General features: G+C 43.1%; 1 protein-coding gene across 3 annotated transcripts in view; it reads right to left on the bottom strand.

Annotated features, from left to right (window-relative positions):
* Positions 1-17,160, bottom strand: part of LOC146631251 (potassium voltage-gated channel subfamily KQT member 5-like) — a 141,765-nt gene that overhangs the window by 36,371 nt on the left and 88,234 nt on the right. For all 3 annotated transcript variants that reach the window (XM_085356472.1, XM_085356471.1, XM_085356470.1), the window contains exon 2: positions 1,108-1,198. In XM_085356472.1, coding sequence (XP_085212598.1) covers positions 1,108-1,198 — 91 coding nt within the window. The remainder of the gene's footprint in view (positions 1-1,107; positions 1,199-17,160) is intronic.

The raw sequence follows: 17,160 nt of genomic DNA, 5'->3' as shown, positions 1-17,160 counted from the left end.
AATGATTATTATGCTCGGTTACTCTGGATGAAAATTTGGGGTCAGCGGGTGACGTGATAAAATAAGGATACAAATGTCGTGTGCAAAGTGAATGAATAAGTCTGTCACATATTTGTTCTCTCCTGAGGTATTATGTTGCTCTTACAAAAACCCTCCAATGTCAGAGACACCAAAGAGCTAGAGAAACTCAGTTTGTGGGATGAGAGTCTCACATCTCAGAAGTCTGAAACTCTCCAGTCAGGCAGGTGGAAGTCACACACCTGGATGCTGAATCTGAGGAGGAGGAAGATAAGGAGGAGAAGAACTGAGGCTTCAAGGATTTAATTAAAATTTGGGAGGTCGCAGGAGGTCGAGACTCTGGTGATCCACTCGCAGGAAATTTAAAATGTCATTTCCTTCTGGTGACTTTTCATGCATCTTTTCAGGTTAAATTTAGAGTGGAATTCTTTTGTCTGTAAGGGAAACGCATCAATCTGCCACGCGATGATAAAAGTGTCCCTAATAAACGGTGTTAGACACTGAATTTCAAATATATTTTTTATATTTTCTATTTGTTTGTAACAGTGGTCCAACTCAGCTGTAACCTTGAACATAAGGAATAAAACTCAATATCAGTAACTTTTGGAGAGTTAGTGAAGGAGGGCTAACTGACATACTATGATGGAAAACTTTGTATGGATTTGAATATTTCTGATGTGGAGCTTAAAGTAGTCAAGGAAGGTCAATCAATAAAGAGCCTGATCATGGAGAGACGACCACCATCATACGACAGGAAGAAGATACCTAAAAGAGCCAAACTGCAGCAAACTGCCTGAGATCACTTCGTGCTGTCTGACTCAATGCCAGCATAAAGACTACAGTCGTACAGGCACCGACGAGCTCACAGTCCGTGACCGACTGCTTTCACCAAGTCCACAGAAAACACACACAGACTGGCTCTACAAACTCCCACACCCTCAAATATCCTCAATACGAGAGCGAGCCGAGGACCATGGATGGTCTTACTGTATGTACTACACGTATGCTTGGGTATATTGTAGATGTCAATGAATTAAAGAGCTGATTGCTTAGAGTTCCTGGCAGAAGAACATTTTTCCAGGTGCTTACCAGAATGAGCAGGCAGTAGGAGGAGAACTCCTGATGAGCCGGGATGGTGGAGAACACAGAGAGGACCAGGCAGCTGAAGACCAAGACGAACCTGAACAAAAACACAAAACTGGAGTCAAACAGGATGACATCAATGGGCTGACCTCATCCACCCCACTGACCAAACCCTCATTTCCACTGGTCCCAAACAGGCTGTGCACTGAAGTGGAATTGTTCCTCTGTGACAAACTCTTGAACCCATTCTGGCAGTGAAGGAAGAGCAGCACACCAACGACCTGGCAGCGCAATCGCACAATTATTTCCTGTCTGCAGTGAACAGTGAGCCCGACCATTATTCAATTTCCTGAGATATCAAGTTAATCATGCTTGTTTGTGCAACATGGTTTGCAAGAAACAAGCAGTGAAACTGCGGCTCTTGGAAAACAAGCAACATCCGACCACTTCCACACTCCCGACTGTCGCTCCCTCCGCCAGGAAACCGTAGCTTTCCATCTTCATTGTTGTGTTTTGTTTTTCCATCACACAAAGCTTCCAAAATGAGAAATATGAGTGCAGCCTTTAGAGCTACAGTGGCTCCTGATGTTAAATGGTGAGAGCACATCTGTGTTTTATCATCTCAGTCTGCTGCACAGGCCCGTCTGACACGCAGTGTGTGTGTGTTTTCTCTTAACTATTGTGCAATGACAGCAACACAGCCCACTTCATGTTACACAGGTCTTGTTTTTAGGCCTCTGAAGTTCGCTTCAAATCATAAACACACCTTTAATTACAGAATTTCAGGTGATTATTTACACTCCTGTTGAAATCCAAGCAACCCCCCCACCGTTACAGAACTGAAAGCAGAGGCACCTTCTGCTGTCCACAATAAAACCGGGTTGCATCTATGAAAAGTATCCACAGTTCCCGTTTACTGCTTGATACAGAATAAACGTCTTTATTGAAATAACTGTGTTTATTGTATATATTACAAACTGTATATATTACAGGCAGGACCAAAGTCAGAGTACCAGAAATGACATTTAAGCAATAAAGATGGATTACAGTGTGCAAGACCTGTTTGAAAGCCTAAGCAGCTGAGAGATGAAGGTTGTGGTCGAATAGTTGGAATAATACCAAGGAAAGACGCTTCCTTTATTACCTGCTTTAGCAAAGGACACAGTGGATCATCCTTCATGAAGGGAAATGAGATACATGATTGAGTGGTTCAGGAAAAAAGTATATCAGCGTGAGTACCAAATGAAGTAGACGGTAGTTTAATCTGCATTTGCCTTCTAATATGTGGGTGTTTGAACTTTAAACAATGATAAAGTGAAGTGACGGCTGTAGTTTAGCTGCCATCAGTCATTTCACATCAGGTAAAGATCCATCCATTCATTTTCATAACTGTTTATCCAGCTCAGAGCTGTTGGGATGCTGGAGTCTATCCCAGCTGTCACTGAGGGACTCAGGTCTCCAGTCTATCACAGAGCCATCCGTCCTCGCCTGCAGCCAAATTACAATCACCAATCAAACACAAACTTCAAAAAGAAAGGCTTCCTCTCATGAATTCTCCTTCACATCTTTCCTTCCTGTCTTGATGTTTTACCTCAGATTCAAGGAAAACACACGGGAGAGAATCTTTTGAACTATTCAGCCTCAACCAGCAACTCCCACGGGTCTGCCTCCCTGCATCCGCATGTAGTCAAAACTAATACGTAGTGTCTACGAGGGATCCTGGTTAGATGCTTCGCAGACTTCAACAAGTCATTTCAGCCCTTTGTCAAAATACCAGAGTCAGCTTTTTCAGTCAGGATGGGACCAGATATCAGATCGGTGCATCTCTACATCTCCAGCATAGAAACGAGGCACTTTGGTGTTATTTTAACCTGGAAACTCACAATCCATTTCCACTTCCATTCTCAGGCCACAGAACAGTCACCACTGGATAAGCCGATAAAGACTCCTAGCTGGCAGCGGACTGACTTTTAAAACAGCTTTGCATGCTACTGGAATTTGAAAAAGGTTTTTCACATTACAATCATTTCCTCTAGGAAAAATATCATTTCTGGCAATCTGACCTTGGCCCTACCCACAATGCAGTTTGTCCCTGTGCACAGCTGTACCGAAGCGGAGACTGGGGACTCCTTCCTATGGGCCCCTCGTGCCAAACTGACCCCAGATTATCACAGAGTTGAAGGGAAGTCTTTCAAGCTTGTCTGCCGGGCCCATCAGGACTACTTCCAGTGTTTGAATGGTGCCTGTGTGAAAATAGTGGGTGTGCAGAGCAGGTCACACTCCCATACCCCACAGAACAGTACAGGACTGTGCTGTTCTGACCCCACTTGGGCCCTCGCCGACATGCAGAGAGCCAAAATGAAGGTCAGGATTTTCCACAGCCTTGGGGATGGTTATGTCATCATTTCTCGACCCATGAGTTCTCCTCCTGCTCTGCGACAGGCCTCGCAGAGCTGCTGGAGGTTCCGAATGAAACGAAAAGCATAAAGTATCGAAAGTTTGAGGTTTGCACTGTTGACATTTCCAAAGATTTGAATAATGTGCTTTTGATTGGAGGAAAACATCTAGTGACAAGCATTGTGGTGCTGTCAGCTGAAGCACGAGCTCCTTGTCAGTGGCACACCTACGCCTCTCGCACTTACAAGGTTGTCAGACCGAAAATTATAGAGTGACAATCAACTCCCTTCATCCGTAGCCTAACTCATGTTTCCAGTTTGAATATATTTACTTTAAAAAAAATAGGGGGTGGGGGGGGGGGGGGGGGGATGAAGTGAAAAGCCCTGTGACAGCATCATTAAGTTCTCAATGAGGTTCATTAATTAATCCCACAAGGTGAGGCTCTCGGACGGCCATGGCCCCCGTGTGTCGTGATGCCCTGCACTCAGAGCTGAAGGATTCATCTGGAGCATCTCGTTCAGTGCTCCCAGCAGAGTGATCGCTCTTAACCTTCCAAACAACACTGACTGAAAATTAAACTGGCGAACACAAAGAAGGAGAGGTACGTCCTTCCACCTACTCACCCTCCACCTCCCCTGCGCTCGCACGTTGGCCCAGCATCACCGAACAAGTGGTGAGTGCTGCTCTGATTAGCATAATTTAATTGATTTGTCTGCAAAATGAGCTCCAAAACTAATGATATCCGCAAACTGCAATGGTATATTACAGCTCATTATCACTCTGAATTTGATTGGCAGACATTTCTCCACAGTCTCCTTTTTATCTGTCATCTTGGATGATAGGAGGGTAAGGAGAGCGGGGCAGTAAATGGCCTGGAGTGGAATTAAAGCCATGCCTCTGCAGTGAGGACACAGCTTTCACCAGGTGAGCTGCAGGGCGCTCCTGAATGTTTTTTGCCAGAAAGTCAAAAAAATGACTTTGATGCAATGCAAAATGCCACAAACAGACAGCGAGACACAAAATAACCACAAAAACATGCAAAATCACCAGTACGAGGCTGAAAATGACCACGGAGATGTGCAAAAAAGATCAGAGTGAGAAAAGCAAATGGGAGACAGAGGGGCCATTATAAGATACATAAGAATTAATTTGAGCTTTGAATTATGTAAAGCTGCAAAGAATGTCCATCAAAGAAAACAAGAAAGCTGAAAATTAGCAGAAAAGAGCCTCTTTAATACGCCTGGCTGAACACTCTCTGTCTACTGATAATAAAGAAGAAGAATTTTTCACCTCAATGTTTGGTTCAGTGCAAAAAACATAAAATTTAAATAAAACTGGAAAAATAAATCTAAGATGAGGACGTCTGTGTCCTATTAATGAAAGGTCTCTGCCCAATAAAAGACATCAAAATCTGGCTTTGCCGTCTTAAACGTGTTCCTTTCAGTTGTCCGTTTGTTAGGAGCCGGTTTTCGCAGCAGTTCGCAGGTGAGACACAAACAGGTTTTTCTAAAAGTGAGAATCTGCTGCCCGAATGTTTTCATCACTCACACACCTGGATAATCTGCGTAGCAGAGGAAAACGTGCACCCTGGAGCCCTGCAGAGGTCATCGTTTTGATTTGATTTTATCTGACTGCAAACCAGTTCAAGTTTAGCTTGAGCCATAGTTGTACTTTTATTATGTATTTGCCTTTATTGTATTTTATGTAACCTTTTTTTTCACTTATTCAGTTTCAACATTTTTACTTTAGCGTGGCTTCATCTTTGATCCTGATTTTTCTTAATTTTCTTATCGACCATTTCAATATTTTCCTTTTTGTTTTTTGTTTTTTGTTTTAAGATTTCTTATTGTTGGATATTATTTTTGCTTTATTACATCTTGTTATCAGCTTTGCAGTTCCTGTGTATTGTGTGTTCATCACTCAGCACAAAAGGAGCTATAAACTAAAGTCTAACTGATTGATTGCCCCATTTAACCTGGTTTTTACACTGTAGGGTCATGTGAGCGTGCTCAGTACACGTGTCACTGTATGCACAGAGCGTATGCAGAACAAGCAGCATGGCGACTCATTCACATCTACATGTGGTGTAATTAGATAAACTGTGCAGGACAAAAACTGAACATATTTCCCACTTTATGTGTCAAATCTGCATAAAGAAGCTCTACTCCCACTTAAAAGCACCTTCCTGATTAGTTCTGTCGTGTGTTAATTGGACCACAGCACACTAATAGATTGATTAATGATGTCGTAATGATCACATGTGACTGGGTTTATGCCAGATGATGTCATAAGCTGTTTTGAGACACATGACACAGATATATTATCTGATGCTGTCCATGGTCCTGAAACCAAATCCTGCTCCTGCCCTTAGATTTTAGTTTCAGAGCAGATGTCACACGATCGAACTTGATTTGTCTTCAGTGATCCCACCTGCCGATCTGCCTTTTCATTGAACAGAGATCAGCTGGTGCACAATCAACAATTATTCTACTTTAAAGAATGCATCGCCACTTTACACATAATGCTGTTAGTGTGATGCTATAGTGGAAGCTTTGCAACTGTTTAGTAAACAGAGCAATCCAACGTATTGTGATCTGATTTTTAAATCTGAAACCATCAACTGTCTCAGGCTACATTCCCGTTTTTTGGGACAAAACATTAGGACGTCTCAGTGCTGCAACTTTATGAAACCGCTGAATCAAAATTCAACGTAGTTTGATTATTTTGTTTCATAAAGACTTCAAAAAGTGAAAGAAGAAGTAGGATTCCCCACATCAGCTGCATCGCGTATCTAAAATCCAGTTACACTCACAATCTCTACTGACTGTGTTTCTCGAGCTCATGACCTGGAGGGGAGACGGCGTCCTTGCATGCTTTGGCAGAAGATAGTGTTCCCAAATGTCAGAGCACGTGTTGCCAACACTATGAAAACTGAAACCTTTTCACTTATTATGGTGAACTGCGGAGCAGGGGAAGTGTGTGTCACCTTAATGTCCACTGTGTGTTGTCCTCGGGAACTTTATGAGTTGACAAGGAAAAGCAAAACCTAAACCTCCATAAAAGAGCCACACGAGCTCAGAAAAGTCGACTTTTCAGAGGACTGCGTGTCGTGCTGGGTGTTGCACATTTATGTTGTGCGGGTGGCCGGTGTGATCAGATTGTGGAGCAGCTCTTTAAAAAAAATAGCTGTTTCAGGTTTGGGGTCCCGGGACGCAGCAGTGAGAAGTTATCTTCTGATTCAAAAAGCTGCCTAAAGCACAACCATCAACAACATAATTAACCACAGTCGTCTAACCGTGACCCAGAAATTTGACCTCAAGACCTTTGACCTTCCCTGCGAGGTTGACATTCCTTCACGCACTCAGTCAGTCATGCATCTGACATCTCAAAGCATTCCTGGCATTCGTCCTGACAGTGTTGGTTTATTCCAACAGCGACGGGCCTCCTCTGTGCACTCAGCACATTTCAGAGACTCACCAGAGGAGGAGGAAAACCTTATCACTTGTTCAGAGACGACCATTTATGGGTCTTTTTATTTTCTGTCAGTTATTTGCTGTCAACCGTGATGAGATTGAGTACTCGACATTACAGCATGCGTCTCTTACTGTTACCACCGCACGTAAATTTGGGTCTTTCAGAGGATGTGCCGATCAATTGTTCGGTGTGTCTGCTCACTTTAAGGACTCATCCTACCATAAACACCGACTTCTTCCAAGATCCACGTGCAATTTGGTGACAATCTGTGCATTTGCTCAAATGACGGAGCATCATGTCACAAAGCAAAAGTGATAACAAAGTGGCATCAAGTGAACATTTCAGATCCATGGCCAGGAAACTCCCACAACTCTTAATCAGATTGACAATTTATGGTCAGTCCTTAAAAAGCACAGTCTGCACATTTATCAACTTGGAGCTCTGATAAGGCAGGAACAGGTCATGCTACACTCTTCCTGCTCAGTCACACATGCATGTAACATATCTGCAGGGCTGTACGTATGAATATAAGCTGTTAGCTGCTACGTGTTAAAAGCCACAGTGCTGACAGTGAGCTGCAGACATTAGTGTGACTGAAGCTCAGAAGACGACAGAGCACATTTCCATAATTCACCTGGGCTCTCTGAAAGCCTGAGCCAGGGATGCGCTCTGTATTTTGTCAAGCAGTAGCAAAGAGGGGTGGGGAGTGTCTCTCATTCCCCATAATGCTGATGTTATGCATCTCAGGCTGCAAGAAGCACGAGTTAGAGCAGAACAAGCTGAATGCGTTTGGGAGATTAAATGAGTGCAAATGAACTTGCAAAGTCGGCTCAATGAGGAAGCGAGCGTGAGGATTTTTGTGACGTCTGACTATTGATACAGCGAGGCGTCTGGGAGGAGCCCCATGACAGAGGGCTGTTTGCCGCGAGCAGTCTTCAGAATACCGATAACGCACGCACTGAAAACGATGCACGACGAGCAAAGAACAGAAACTACAGCGCAGGGATTTTCAAACCGTGGTGGCCACATTAAGAATAACAAAACACACACTGTAGCTATAATGTTTCATATTTTCAGTGACGTCCTGCATTGTGGTGAGGGCAGCGGTGGTGTTTATGTTTGAGTTAAAGGAGAGGAAGCTCATCCACCACAGTGGCAAGCTTCGGAGTCAACAGATGACAGGAATGTTGCTTCTTGGCAAAAACTTCCAGTTTACAATATTTCTGCAGCCAGAGAACTTCCTTTTTACGTCATTTCATTTAAGTCTGGCTTTCGCGTCTGCACACACGCCGAACCAACGAACCTCCGCCGAGTCATTAGGTACGAGACGATTATTTCCATTACATCCTTAAAATCGCACAGCCAAGAGACGTTCTTCGACGTCATGTAGCTGCAGGCAGCGTTTGGCTGTGACAGCTTTCATTTGCTCCTCTCCTGAGGCGTCTCCTGCTTTATGTGTTTGAGAGGAGAGGACTACATAAACAGTTTATAGATTATTTCAAAATGAGGTTTCAAGCAGTCACCAGCACCGACTGCTTGCGTGGGAGTCATATCACTGCATTAAGTTGTGTGAAAGATTAACTCCAGAAAACACGTTTAATATCAATTCTCATTATAAAACTGAAAAATAATATTTCAGAAATGGGAAAAGCTCCAGGCTTGAATGTGTAGGCAAAATGAGAACTCTCAAGTTCTGTTCTGTTAATGTACTCACAGATTGATCAACAGGAAGACTGTGATGCGATGCGTACAGTGTGCTTGTGCACTCCAACTATGGCCTCACCGCAAGCACTGAAGCCTTCCAAATCAGGACTAATCTCACCATATGAGGCATCCTCTACAACATAGGTGTCAAACTCTGGCCCGCGGGCCACATTTGGCCCGCAGCCTACTTACATTTGGCCTGCGAAGCCATACCAAATTACTATCAGAGCTGGCCTACTGGTATTATACAGCTAATATATATATTGTTTAGTATTAAGCTTTGCTTGTTCCATATTCAGTTTTTCAGCAAAACGTGTTTGAGTCCATAAGAAAAGATTCATTCTTATATCTGGAGGAATAAATATATTTCAATAAATATTAATGTTAGCCCGCGACTTTGTTCCAGTTTTGAATTTTGGCCCACTGTGTATTTGAGTTTGACACCCCTGCTCTACAAGGTGGATACACTGGATACCTTGTGTCCCCAGAACCTCAGGGTCTTGGCAGATAATAAGCCCCCCCCCCCCAGTGAGTGGACACGGGCTGATGTCACTGCCTTTTGAAGGACTCAGGGAAGCCAAAGGCTATGGGAAAACACCCAGGTACAACATCCAGACAGATTAAACTCATGAACAGGATGGAATCACCTGGGAAGGACTATTCAGAGAGAAACTATAATCCAGCAGCCTGGAGTTTCAGCATGGGGTTGACTAGAAAGAGTCACAGAAAGTAATCTGAGAACTAACACTGTTTCTGATCTATTGGATGACCCGAGGCAGGAATACAACCAACAGGGCAGTGCGACATGTAGACTAGCTGAATGTGAAGACCAAAAACTCACAGGTCAAAGATCCTGAACATTCCAAAAACCCTTAAGAAGGCGAAATTTCGATTTATCTGTCGCGCTACATTCGAACCATTACTTGTAGCCAGGAGTCATGGAGTTGTTAGCTGATGAGTGTATTTCACAGTCAGACCCACACCCCACTTAGATCCAGCTTAAAACACTGATGGTGAAAGGCTTCACTAACAAATGTCCATCTTTTAACACTTATATCCTACACACTTATAAAGCAATGACTTTAAGTTTCTAAAAATCTTGTATGCTGCATGCCAACAGTTATGAAGGCAAGCTCTTAAAACCTCTTAAGACAGTCACTACATTGTTTGATATTTGCCAAGTAGAAACAGTTCGAAGGCACCGACTCCAAACTGTACACGCATTGGAGGTCGTTCACACTCTCCAAATTAAAAATTCTTTATTGAAGTCCTGAAACAGCTGCTGGCGAATTGAGCTGCTAACATCTACAGTTATGCAATATTATGATAATAAACAATAAAAAAGGACTAACAGATTTTATTAGATTGGCAAAACAGTCATGCACTGTATTGGATCCTGCCCTAAGGACCCTAAAGCGCTTTACACATCCAGCCATCCACACATTCACACACTGGTGATGGCAGCTACATTGTAGCCACAGCCACCCTGGGGCGCACAGAGGCGAGGCTGCTGAACACTGGCGCCACTGGGCCCTCTGACCACCACCAGTAGGCAACAGGTGAAGTGTCTTGCCCAAGGACACAACGACCGAGACTGTCCAAGCCGGGGCTCGAACCGGCAACCTTCCGATTACAAGGCAAACTCCCAACTCTTGAGCCACGATCGCCTCAGATGACTCACCATTATCCATTACTTGCTGAAGGAAATAAATCAACTTCTTATTGCGGCTGAATAAACAACAGACTCACGAATACAAGGAGAATTTGACAGAAAGTACGATATGTCTAGCTGGATATGCCTATACTTTATTATAAAAATACCCCAAATTACTAATATTTCTGAGTATCAAACTAACATTCAGTCATAATGATCATGTGATAAGACAGTGATGTTAACTCAAAAAATGTATCCAATCAATATACTTTATGCTAAACTTACTGTCTCTTCACAGAAAATACACACAAAAAAAATCATCGTCTCTTGAGTGAACTTTGAAGGGAACATGAATACATCATCTGAAAGTCAAGCACCAAGTCCAAACTGGAAAGATGATTTTTTTTAAGCATTAAACTGCACCATCTGTTTTTTATTTCGGCAAAGTGGATAATGATGTGAAAATGACTCAATTTACAGTCAGGTCGTGTTGACATACATTAATCTTGACTCTTTTTTCACATAGAATGCCAATCTGTGGGCTACTGCGTGCTGCAGACCTGCAGCACCAGCACACACATGGCCATATACATGTGTGATGATGCACCGCTGAAGTCATCGGCTAGATCCTGGACTGCAAAAATATTTTGGCCTCTGTTGATAGTTTCCCCAATCATAAAAGCTCTGAGTGGAGTAGTTTGGTTATACTTCATCCACTGGGAGCAGGTAGAGGCGTGGCCACGCTGGTTAAAAGGTGTCTGGACACAGGCGGGTGGAGCCCATCGACCTCACGCTGATGACCACCTTTTAGACTATTTTAGTCAAGTCAAGTCAAGTGGCTTTATTGTCACTCCAACCATGTGCTGTGGTACAATACGCAGTGAAATGAGACAATGTTCCTCCAAGACCGTGGTGCTACATATGACATACGACAGACAATCAACACAGGACCACATAAAGTGCAAGTGTGCAAAAATTGCAAAAAATAAAACAAACACAGTGCAACCCCAGACATAACAGAACGATACAGACACAACAGTGCAATAGAAATGTGCAAAAGGCACGTCTGTTATTTAGCATTAATCAGCTAATACCGGTGTTTGTGCATTGTATTGTAACATAAGTGATGTTACGATGGCTTCATCCATCTTCATCCATCAGATGTGAGTCTGTGGCGTCTGACTCCCTTTAGGAGCCAGACTCAAGTGGTCATTAGGGGACTGCAGTTTTTGGCACTTGGGGATGGCTTTGTTTTTCTGCACTGGAGGTTGCATTGTAGCTAAATTGCATTGTTTTAAACTGTACTACAAATAAGTCTGTATTCCCCTATTATTATCAACGACTTATTAATCCACTCTTTAAAACTAAAACCTGAGATTTTAGTAGGGCACGGTGGATCAGCAGCAGGCCACCTATCCCATTAAAACAGATCTAGCCAGTGCATCTGGACTACAAACAATATTGTTACTAGTTTTCCTTCTGATACGGTTCAGTTTGCAGTATAATTAAAGTCTGTGAACCAAGAACTTTAACATTTTAACCATGCTTTCACTGACGAGAGAAGCAAAGCTTGGATATATAAACATTATAGAATCATATAGCTTCACCTGCTGATGAATGGAAAATGTAGAAAGAGCTCACTGCGTCCCTATAAACTTTATCTTTCAGCTTAGTGGTTCCATCCAATTTGGCTGCAGTTTATTTAGCCATTTTTGCAGCCTTATTAAAAGCCTGACTCTTTCCATCCGCAGCTGGTGTTACATATCATTTCTAATTGTGCCCCAAAAAGGTAATTAGTGTAAAAAGCAGATGGACAGCATGCATCACCCTGTAATGCTTCCCCTTATACAGCAGCTATCGCAGCTCGAGTCCAAAAAAAGAAACAAGAGAAAAGCACGAGGAGCCTGAGTAAGGGCATGCACATAATCCCGTGTGCTGTGAAACAGTGCTCTATTACAAAAGCAAAATGCGAAGGTGCTGTGAGGAGATAAACCCAGCGAGACCACCCACAGAGTGCAGCTATTTCACAGACGTCCTTATTAAGAGACCACAACCAAAATTCAGCAGAAAACTGAAACGTTAAGGACCTTTAAAATGTTTGAAGAGAAAGAGAAACAACTGCATAAAACCACAAGTGTGCAAAGTCGTAAAGCAGCCTGACTGTAGTTTATTGTGTCTGTTCTCTTGTGTTGAGGCACGTAAAGAGCCTCCACAAATTAAAAGTCCATCAGCAGAGCTGCAGGAGGACTTGTAATGGAAAGCAAAGGGGAGGAACTGAACAATTCAGACTTCATAAATGAGCCAGACCCTGATTGTGAAGTTTCCCGCTGTTTATGAAGCTCTGCTGTGTTGTGAAGTGTTCGTCTCACATTTACCGTAATTACCGTATGTTGGTAAGAGCGCACCTGGGGCTGAAATGCTTTTTAAAAATGAGAATAGCTGCTGTTATAGACGTATACAAAAGTGTTTTTAAAAATGGGATGACTTTTTTAGCAAACTTCGGTTTCACCTTTTCCTCTGTGAATCTCGATAGACACGAGACGAGCCCTTTGGTGCCAGAAGCTTTCTGGTTTCTATTTTTATAGCCAAGTACTACTGACTAATGACAATATCGCAGGCTTTTGGTTAGGAAATGCGTTTGAAGCTTTAAAACATTTTTATTAACTTTGCATCATTACAGAAAGAGACAGCAGCAATGCTGCAACCAGAGACCATCACATGTCAATGAAATTCGACAACAAATGAAGCAACCGCTACCGACATGATGTGGGCGTATCCTGAGCCTAATTAATCTCAGCACTGGGGTGAACGACTGAAGCAACTACCAATGGGAGCAAAGGATGCTGTTAAATGGCGTACCTCAACAGTCCTCAACCCACAGGCATCATCTTTCAGAAGATGTAGGCTAATGCTAACATCATGCCTTGAAAGCTGTTGGATGTCCAACAATTCAACACAACTTTATTTATATAGCACCACATCACAACAGCAGTCGCTTCAAGGTGCTTTGTATTGTAAGGTAAAGACCCCACAACAATACAGAGAAAACCCCAACAATCACATTACCCCCAATGACAAAGCACTTGGCAACAGTGGGAAGGAAAAACTCCCTTATAACAGGAAGAAACGTCCGGACATCTGCCACAACCCAATGGGTGTGAGGGGAGGTTAACTGTGGTTAACATAAGGTGATCGATGGATGTTTTTCTACACAATCAGAGGCTAAAATCTCAACTGGGGTCCATACATTTTTTTGTGTGTGTGTTTTTTATCAACAGTTGCCCTTTGATCATAAAGGCAGCAGACTGCTGCTCTGGACTGATGCGTTTCAGTCATTTTGGATGGCGCTCCACTATAGAGCTGTTATAGACGGGAAACAGTGCTCTGCTGTAAAGGAACGGGGTGCACTTGACTTAATAACCCCGATTATTTTATCTTCATAACCATAAGCTAACCATAAGATGTCAAAACTGCAGAAACATTTGTGAAAATAACTATTCTGCAGAGAGCGAGTGGTGTATCTGTGGTCCAGTCTGTTTTCAGGCCTAAAAAATAACTTTCTTTCATCACCATGAATCACAAAGAGAGCATGTGCTGCCAATCGAGGCTGATGTGACAAATGAAAATGAGTCCTTTAAGACAAAACTGACACAACGATTCATCCTCACGACTGAGTTTTTCCTTCCCATTATCCCCGTGTTAGAAGAGGATATTATCTAAAGCAATCACTGTCGAGGACTCTGTGTCATTTGCAAACCTATTGATCATATACCACCGCTGAAAATATCTCCAGCCACTTTTTGGCCTCTCTCTCCATCGATCAAGCGCATTTGTCTAATTTCTCCAGCCAGTGACCATCAATACTTGAACCGTAGGGCTCCGACCCACTTCCACCACCCATCTCCTTCCAGGCAAACAAGTATTAATGATGCCAGGTGAGAGGATAATGAGGCACCCAGACATAGACTCACTGAGGTCAGCGAGTGGCGTGGACACGCAGAACTCTCACTGTCACGCCGTAATGAGAGACAGACCTGGCGTCCCGGACTAACCCCACTGACTCTGGGACAACTAATACCTCTCTGTCTTGAATAAATGTATCACCTGTCCAGATGGTGTTCTGGACAACCAGTGGAACGCTTTTTGGTGTGCACAGTCACATGGGCAAAAGGTTAAGCTCACAGATAAATAGAGCGACTGTATGTTTGGAGGATAAATCAGCAGAGTGATGAATAACAAAGCTGGTGGCTTCAATTTAGCAGCAGCAGAGCACAACATTGTCAGGGGTCTGCAGAGTTTCGATTAAAGCGATAAGTATCGGGAGGTTTACAGTCATTTTAGAGCCATTTAAGGTGTTGTTAGGCTCATCTCAAAGCTTCAAAAGATCAGGTCCTCAAATGAAGGCTGGCTTTTCTTTGCCTCAAACTTTAGAGCTTTAAATCAAAAACCACTCTCCCTGAAAAATTGGCGGGCTCAGGACGCTACACATTCATCTAGGAGTAGAAGACAACCGACAAACTCATTCACTGTGATATCTGCTCAGGCGAACCCCTGCGACCTCAAAATAGCAAGGAACCCATAAATCAGCAGTGGTGGAGTGGGCCGGTCGATGGGCTGACGCCCAGCATCCATCTCCATGCAGTCTAAATTTGGGTGATAACGAAGGGTGAGGCTGATGGCTGAGAACATTAAAATGGGCCGCGCTGCTGTGCCAGAGCTGAATTATTAATCAAACACAGATATACGTGGCAATGGCAGCTTTCTGATCGGCAGGCAATTTTCTTTTTCAATCTTCTTCGTCCTCTGATTGGTTTATTTTCTTCAGCGCATTCAGACGTCATTAATTTTGTCTCTGTATAAAGAAAATGCCACAAAAATAAAAACTTCTGGGCACACTCAGTCAGCAGTAACTGACAGCTCAAAGGCAGATATTCTTTTTACGTTAACCTTTAAAGCACCAAAAATACATCTCTGTATGTGTGTTCAGTAAAAGTTTGTCATAGCTTTGGTGTCTTTTGGCTCATCTTTGTCCCAAATCCCTTTCACTTCAGCATCAATAATTGCAAACCTTAAAATGACCCCGACTCCTTCCGTCCATTAAAATGTCCTTCAACATGAGCCTGAATCATCACTGGATGGACAGCAGTGCGTCAGATAAAAGAACTGTCTGAATGTAATCCACCAATGGAAGTCCTGTGCTCTTCACTGGCATAAAAAGGAAAATAAAACCATGATTTTTCTCTAACCTCAACCTTGCTAAAATAAAATGCAGTCGCTGAGTACAAACCTATTAAAGTAATACTAAGAAAAAGATGCCATCCTTGAAAAAAGAGGGAAAAAACATCATTCAGTGCAATGTAAGAAAATGTTTTTCATTTGTTTGGGATTTTATACTTTATTTCAGGAGACTTCACTCCCAAGTTCACTGGGCTGCAGCCGAAACACTTCCAAAATACACGTTATCAAACTCATTGTTGTTTTTAGTTTTTATGATGTGTTGTGAAGTCGGTTCGAAGACCAAGAGTTTGGAACTGAAGCCAAAAATGACTGAAGTCTGGCAGCAGTGGCCCAATTTGGGCCCATTTGAAATGTGTCAGGGTTGAGCTGGCTTAGGTTTTCTGTCTTCTTTTTTTTTTAGGAACAGGTGCGCGGCTGAGCTGGGCGTGGCTGTGGCGCGCAGGGTTTACCCGGTACACCTGAGGCCTGTTTGGGTCAATCGGGCAGGCGCATTAAAGGAGCGGCGATTCGTCACCTGATCGTTGCCCCTGCTCTAATGGTAACCAGCAGTTTCTTTGTTTCGTTTAAACTCTGACATGGTTCCAGTCTGCACTCTCTTCATTTGCTTCTCACCAATCCTTCATCCACCAGCTTGCCCAGGACTTTCCCGAAGGACTTTCACTGCACCCTCCACACCTCCCACCTGCGCATCTCTCTGCCTCAGCCTCCTGTCCTCAAGCTCCACCCGAGCCTTTTGTAGAAGTGTGACAAGTAAGCTCCACACTCCGTTAAATTCTCTCACTTATTAACCAGAGTTTTCTAATTAAGCACTTGTCAGTGACTAACTGCTGTTTCCCTTTCTCCCGAGATCGCCCGAGATCCTCGGTCTGCTTCGCTCCTGCACCTCGTCATCTTCTATTGTGATTTCACTGTTAATACATAATTTACTGTAGTGTGTTTGAGTTGGTCTGCTCCTTGGGTCCACTTTAGCTGCACATGACAGAATGCGACTCTCAAATCTCTATTTGTCCTTTTGACCTCTGCTGTGAAGGATGTTAAACAAATCCTGCCCTGGCATGTTTTTTTTTAAATCCTTTTTATTATAAGGAGTAACCATACACAAGACATAAGCTTAAAATTTATGGTTAAAACTAAAACTGCATATAGGAAACTGTAGACGTCTTTGGATTCAACACATCAAAATCCATAAAAAATGGCACATTTTATCTGTTTGGTTTCTCTGTGTAGATGCAGGATTCAGAGATGCCTGAGCTCAAATTTTACAAGACCAAGCATAAAACTACATCCACGTACTACATGCACATCGCCTTGCTGCTGTATTCACAACACAAATGCAAATCATATCAGTAATGAAAAAAGACCCTGAGCAGGTGACTATGGTACATAAACACACCGGCGGTTCCCGGAGGACCAGGAAGCCTACAGCGAGGCCACAAATGTGCATGGCAGAGAGATGGTTAACAGGCATGGCAGCGAGAAAGAACAGACGGATGCATCCATCACGTTTAATGCTTAAAACGTACCTCTGATATTAAGGCGATACATTAAAATGTTCCACTCCTGTAAAAATCATTTCTATCAAGAGACAAATC

Source organism: Diplotaxodon limnothrissa, linkage group LG6 (genome assembly GCF_057381915.1).
Source record: "Diplotaxodon limnothrissa isolate DT_005_m linkage group LG6, D_limnothrissa_male_GT1.1, whole genome shotgun sequence".
In the NCBI taxonomy this organism is placed as follows: Eukaryota; Metazoa; Chordata; class Actinopteri; order Cichliformes; family Cichlidae; genus Diplotaxodon; species Diplotaxodon limnothrissa.
Note: the sequence above shows the minus strand (reverse complement) of the source record. Positions and strands in the feature narration are given on the sequence as shown.